At 46.9% G+C, this 6,934-nt stretch overlaps 1 protein-coding gene across 1 annotated transcript; it reads right to left on the bottom strand.

Moving 5' to 3' along the window:
- Positions 1–236: 236 nt before the first annotated feature.
- On the bottom strand, positions 237–5,262 carry SNTN (sentan, cilia apical structure protein). The gene is made up of 4 exons (XM_019536707.1): positions 5,104–5,262; positions 4,430–4,464; positions 3,013–3,152; positions 237–772 (listed from the first exon to the last, which is right to left on the bottom strand). Exons 1-4 carry the CDS (start codon positions 5,211–5,213, stop codon positions 614–616), a joined length of 444 nt encoding a protein of 147 aa, XP_019392252.1. The 5' UTR covers positions 5,214–5,262; the 3' UTR covers positions 237–613.
- Positions 5,263–6,934: the final 1,672 nt, after the last annotated feature.

Raw genomic sequence — 6,934 nt, forward strand, 5'->3', positions numbered from 1 at the left:
AGCAGCAAGAAGTAAAGTTCATATAACCACTAGGCATCTATACATGTGCTCCGAGAGCTGCTCTTAATTAAAACAGCTGCAGCGTCATGTGTATTAGCATCCCCGTGCTTCAAAATGGTGGCGGAGCTGCTTGAACTAAACCTCATCAAATATGGTTTAGTTCAAGCGCTTCACCACCATTTTGAAGCATGGAGACAGTAAACAGACATGACGCGGAGGCTGCTGAAGCATTTTAATTAACATGATCCAGCAGACTTGATTCATACATCAGATCAGACATCCAGCACGTGTATAGGTGCCCGTTGTTTGTATAGCCAAGGATTGTGGCTGAATCTCCACGTGCCCAAATTTTTAATCAACAAATAATGTGGTATCTATGATGGTTGAAATGCAGCCGTCGCAGAGAGACAGCAAAAGCCTTTTGAACCACTTAACAGCTTCCCAGTTAACAGTGAGCTCCACCCTGTCTGACCCAGACTTTGTTCTATTTAAAAGGAAACAGCGTTAAGGTACTGACATATTTACAGCATTGTCTGTCTCTGCTATCTCACTCTTGGCCACGACTTCTCTTATGTACACTGCTATATCTCTCATTCTTCTTGCCAAGTGTGGATCATTTGGTGTTTCTCACATTTCTGATCTCTTGCAGGAGGTCGGACATCAGAGCAATGCTGAGTAACAAAATCATGAAATCTTCAAACTCGAGTTTGTTATCCAGATCTTCTTCGAGAGCAGAAATAATTTCCTTGTATTTTGGCTTGTTCTCCTGGCCCTGCGAAAAATGTTAATGGAGATTATTTACTATGGGTTTTTTTCCGGCCTTTTCTATGGTGAATGTAAATATTATGTCATTTTGTCTCTTTAGTATGTTAAACAGATTGAGCTCCCAGTTCTCTGATTTCCACAAAAAAGTGCCCCCCTCGGTGATGAGCCCAAGATCACTTAGCCAGTATTTAAACTAATTCTTGTGTGCCATTCTGATTTTGCATCATGCTGGTTTCTAATCAAAATCTTGAGCAACGCTAAGTCAGATGCCTTGCCGTACTGTATCAGTGCTGCTACTTTTACCAACAAAACTTGTAATCTCACAGAAAAAATATATATCCCGTTAATTTAACAAGATCCATTTTCCATAAACCCGTGTTGATTTGCACTGCTTATATTTCTCCCCTTAATTCTGCAGTAAGTCCTATCCCACAAATTTATCTGGGACTGATATCAGGTGGCTCGGATCATAATTTTCCAGGACATCCTGTTTACCCTTTTAAAATATGGGGATACTAGCTTTCTTCCCCTCTCAATCTTCCCCAGATATTCTTTGACTTATTGAAAAATCAGCAGTCCAGGACACACCTCCGCCAGTTCTTTACAAACTCTTGGATTCAGATTGTCTAGACTTGCTCATTTAAAAAAAGTTGGTTGTCGCAGCTGCTACTTTACATCCTCCTGAGATGCTTTTGGTATAGAAAATATTTAATCGTCATCACATATTATATCCACATACTTGGTTTTATCTCTGAACTTAGAAGGGAAATAGTCAGTTTTGCCTTTATAGCTACATTATTATTGACTCTGACCACGTCAACTTAGTAATGGGCTGATGCCATTATTAGGGTTTCTTTTGCTCATAATGCACTTAAAAGTCTCCTTCACATTGTCCTTTGATTTCTCCTTGGGTCCTTTTGCGTCTCTGATCAATTTTTCTAAAATTCCTAGCTTCTCATTTATATTCATAGCTGTCAGATTTCCCTTCTCCTCCCATCATTTGTTACGTTTGGCTGTATTTGTTCTTGCACTTCCCTAAGCCAGACTGTTTCTTAATCACAATAGCCTTCTCTTTAGCTTGGTATTTTGCCAGCCTTATTCTTAAGCACTCTAAACTACCATGCGTGCTTTTTGGCTTCAGTTCTTTCTCTTAGTTGAGCTGGATCCTAATTGCTTTCAGCATTGTGAAACTGGCCTTGTTTAAACACTGGCTGCAAATATTATGGATATGGGCATTACTAGATTAGAGCTACCCCCACAATAAACCTGTTGTAGGAAAGATCAGCTTTTTGCCTGCACTACTGAGTTTGATACCTTTATTTCCTAACCCTGGATGGCAACAACGGCCAAACAGTGCATATCAAAACCACCTTTAAGTTGCCCTACACCATGCCTAGGGCTTGGTTTTGCCAGCAAATTCAGGAAATGGCTCCCTCACTGCCCCTCTTTGTTACTGAAACAGAGGGCACATGTATTACAGGAGCTGGCCCTATGTAGGTGCAGCCCAGCCCATGCTCCTTCCCCAGGATTTCCATCTCAGATGGATCCTTCCCCTAGCTGACCGCCCATCCCTGCTCTGGAGTTTTAGTCCACAAGTAGGAGGGCCAGGAGGATGAGATCCCAGTTTTAGCTGTCCCCAACCCTCCTGGCAAGAGGAGCTGATAAAATGGTGCCTTTCAGCCCACTCTGTCAGGATGTCATCTGCAATCCTGCAATTTATATGGCTCCAGCTGGCCTGGGGGTGTAAGTCTGGCCCTCGTGTCAGATGGTGATGATGTTCTGGCAGATTCTGGACTCCTAATTAAACACACGTGTATTTCTTCCTACCAAAAAACACCCAGCGCCTCCTCTTTGTATGAGTCCCTGCAATTGCTTTGCCTTCCTGATGAAAACGCAGGCAGGTTGTTTCTTGCTTCCATGTCTTACGTTGCGCGCAGAGGCAGCCAGGAATAAAAACAAGGTAACTCATCCATCACGATCAGATTTGCATAGTCGTTAAACTCTCATTTGGGATTAACAAACTGACAATCCTTGTGATGTATCGGCAGCCTTGCAAATGCCTTCCCAGCTTGGAGAGCGACCTGACTGGCAATGAAGGGAAAGGCAAAGGGTTTGCACGGAAAGGGGCCGGGAGTTTGGTTTGGGTATTTGCCATGGTGGTGCAGACACCACAACCATTGTGGGCAGCAGGAGCGAGCCGTGCAGGGGCACGGGTGCAGCTCCGGATATGTGTGCTGATCCACTTACCTGTATGAAACACCCAAACTGGGTTTGCAGCAAGGTCCTGGCTCCTGCTTTGCTGAGTTTGTCTTCGGGGTCGGCAGCGTTGCTATAGACCAGGGTTGCGGTGGCAAAAGCCTTTTCTAGGTCCGAGCCTTTCCCTAGAGCTGAGGGAAGTAGCCGTCGTTGGCAAAGGCTCGTGGGATCGAAGGACATGGTGCCATCGAGGCATCCTGAGCTGGTGTAAATCAGCATCGCTCCATTGCAGCTGATGGCCCCATTCACCAGTTGAGGAGCTGGCCTGGAATTTATTACTCGAGAGGCAGCAACACCCGCTGCAAGATGCTCATAAAACAGACCTGAGCTTTATGCTACAAATAATAACCAGGGAGGCTAACAAGAAGTGAGTCGCGTGAGAGCCCGGGCCTAGTTCATCACCCTCGATGCAGAGAGAGAACGGGAACACTGTCACACCTGCCTCCTGCATTGTCTCCCCCCCAGATTCTCCAGTTTTTGGTGGAAAATGGAGTTCTCCACCATGCAACAAGGGTCTGTTTTCAGGGTGAAAATGTGGATTTAAAAAAAAATAAGAATCCCTGAGTGCTTTGTGCCTGCAAACTGAAGCACGCCGACTTTGAAATGCTGCTGGTGTGCCCTGGGGGAGCCGTGGCGCACACACTTTGCGTTCCTGATTTCCACTGTGCACCAGGCTCCCTCTCCCAGAATGCACCTCTGTCACAAAGAAGAGATGATGGTGCATCATGGGGTGAATTCAAACACATTTGGGACTGAAAGATCTTTCTGCTATCAGCCAAAAAATTTTGGATTTTGATTCTTCCCCAAATGCATGGTGCTTCCCTGGGCTGCCTTGCCTCTGGCTGTATTGCTTCATCCACCCATCATCTGGGTTGCTTTGCTGAGCAGGGCAGAGACTCTTTCTTCCCCGCGAACCCCTGTATGACAGTGGGTGACACCCACCCCAGTGCAGAAGACTGGCATGAGACTTGAGCTCACTTTTTGGCTTTGTTAGGAGAGCTTACTGCACATGGGGAGGACACAATGGCAACCCTGTGCCATGTACCACTGGGTAAGGATGGGCAGGGAATATAGAGGCTCAGGCGAGGGAGGTCAAACTGCACCCCACTACTCCCCTTCCCCGCACATCTCAGTTTCCCCAGGAAATGCAACCCAGCCTGGCTTTCCTTATCTTTGCATGCCTGCCTTCCCCTCATATCCCAAAGTCTCTGGCCCCTGCTTGCAGGAGCCCTGGCAGCATGTTGTAGCAAGCACTCAAGGCTGCCACAAGACAGAGGGGCTTCTCCGTTCTGCTCTGGGCTCATGCCAGAGAGTGAAATTTCCCCTTGGCCCTCACGATTCGCTGCACTGGATGCTTTTCCCTTTGGCAGGTAAAACCCATCAGCCACACTGAAGGGAGTGCCCTTACCTTTCACCGAGGCCAGCTGCTTGGAGATGGGTATGCTAGTATCGAAAGGAAAGACATAGTTATACGGGAGTCGTCATTCCCTCACACATCAGCTTGTCCACTCCCACCTGCTGTGTCACCCCACAGACCCAGTGCTTTCCACCCTGCCCCACATCCCAGGGAAGCTGGGTTTCCTCCACAGGGCAAAAAGCAATATCTTAAACTCCAGCTACAAAAACATTTCTGAGCCTCAGCCTTAGAGGCTGGCCTGTAGTTCCTATTATATGATACAGGGAACAGAGAGTATCAGGGCTGCTGGCCTGGGCCACATCACAGCGAGTGGGAGCTAAAATGCTCCTCACCTCCTGGGAACATTCATTGTTCACGTGGGATGTAAGTGCATCTGCAGAGAAATCCAGCAGGGTCTGGGCAGCTTCCACGCTTGCCCGTTTCCACTGTGCAATGCAGGGTTACTTGGGCATTACCTCTGCCAAGAGCCTGCCAGACAGGCTCTATCGACTTGCTATTAAAATATAAAGCCTGATTACTGAGTGCTGGAAGCTAATTACAGCCCAGCCAATGTGCGTGCTGTGGAGCGTCACTCTCCCGGTAGATGCAGACAAATCTGAATGGAGAGCGAATTTCAGGACGAGGGCTGGATTAGGAAAACGGCAAAGAGCAGAGTGGTGCCTTACCGTTTGGGCATGCTGGCTGCGGCTGAAGTGGTTTCCCTGCTGGGAGTGACGCCGGGCCGAGGGACAGAGGACTGCTTGGTGTTCGCAGAGCTGGCCGTGCAGCCACACATCTCTCACAACAGCCTCGTTAGTGACGATCTCCAAGCAACTCGAGTCCTTGCAAACAGGCAGATCCCAACTCGGCACTGCTAACACAGCCTGCCTTCAGCAGGCCCTATCAATAATGTAAACACTTCCTGGTAAGCGTGGAGCTAGCTAAATAAATCAGCCTGCAGCAACCTGTTTGAATCCGTGCCCAGGTACCGGAGGGTAGACGGTGCTGTTTATTTTGCTTATGAAGAGGGAGCAAGCTAGATTCGAACAGGGCCTGAGCAAGTCAACTAGAACTCAGTTTACATCTATCCTAATAAATAGCCACCTATGCTACACCTACGGTGTTGTCTTGGGGAGTGATCTGGGTGGTACAAGTTGTGATGGGGGTGGCATAGGAGCCTCTGTGCCCCCTGGGCACTCACCATCCTTGAAGGCACCCCCCAGGCAGGGGGATTAGGGACAGACTCTGTCCTCGTGGTACCATGAGAAGCCAGGGAATCTCCCCTAAAATCTCCATTTTGCAGGTGAGGGATGGACCACAGCACTGGTTCAGAGGCACCTATTTCTCGCAGTGGGTGACTGCATACTTAGGGAAGTGTTATCTCACCTGAGAATAGAAACCAGGGATTCCCCAGCCTGGGACCAAAGCTTGCTCCAATGAGTATCAAATCTGTATTCCCACAGCAGGGGTCTGTCTTATCCAGGACTACTAGCAAGACTGAACCCACCCTAATGCCTCCATTTCATTGAAGTGGGTGTTCTCCACTTCCAACATCACTGACCTGAAGGACAGATCAGTGGTACACGATAAAAATGGGAAGCACCGTGTTATTTGTCAGCACAACTACTGGTGGGGGGGATTATTTGCCATACCTCCACTTGCTGCATATTTCCTACCGATGTTATCTAACAGCCATTGGCACGTCTCTGGCGGCTTTGCTCACAGATGTCTAGACAGCACTTCTTTGACCCGAAAGTCCTATTGGCAGTATTTTCCTCCCAGGTGGGCCAGCACAGAGAGGAACTTCATCATTTTCCAAGTCATTTTTCCTGGTGCAAGATACAGTGCTGATGACAAGATTCTTCAGGATGAGACTTTATGTAACAGGACACTCAAAGGAGACAGCAACAGATGGCCTAGAGAATTAAAATGTTTTCCTCATTTAGCAGAAGCTAAATTACTGAAGGCTAATGAATAAGGATGTTCGCCACCTTACTGTTCTTAGATTTTAATTATCTTAAAAAGTATGTGAAAAGAGAACCCTTAATTTCCCATCTAAAATTGTCATTACTCAAACAATTCGGGGCCTTTTTTCTTGAGAGGTTTAAGCTGTCTTAGATCTCTAGTGTGTTCTTGGGGATAGGCTCATGAATAAAACAGAGCCCGTAATTGCAGTGACGCAGCCAAAACACATATAATCAATGCTCATTATCCCATCAATTAACACACTAAAATTAAACAAGAATTCAGGCTTAGTAATCTGCCATCAACTAGGAAGAAAAAAAAATCCCAGCTCTCGCTATCATGTTGAAGTGATGTTTCTTTTTTTACATCTGTGGAGCCGTACAGCAAGGCATGGACTGCTTTACATCATGGCTTATCTGCAAAACATAAAGCACCTTTGGTCCTAGCATCCAAAATAAAAATAAGAGCGAGATAAGAATTTGTGCCATGGATTTCAGCTGATGCCACAGTCGGGCGATGGCCTCGCAAAGACAACCTGGGGCTTGCTTGTTT

This window comes from Crocodylus porosus, unplaced genomic scaffold (assembly GCF_001723895.1).
Source record: "Crocodylus porosus isolate Cpor-Errol unplaced genomic scaffold, CroPor_comp1, whole genome shotgun sequence".
NCBI lineage: Eukaryota > Metazoa > Chordata > Crocodylia > Crocodylidae > Crocodylus > Crocodylus porosus.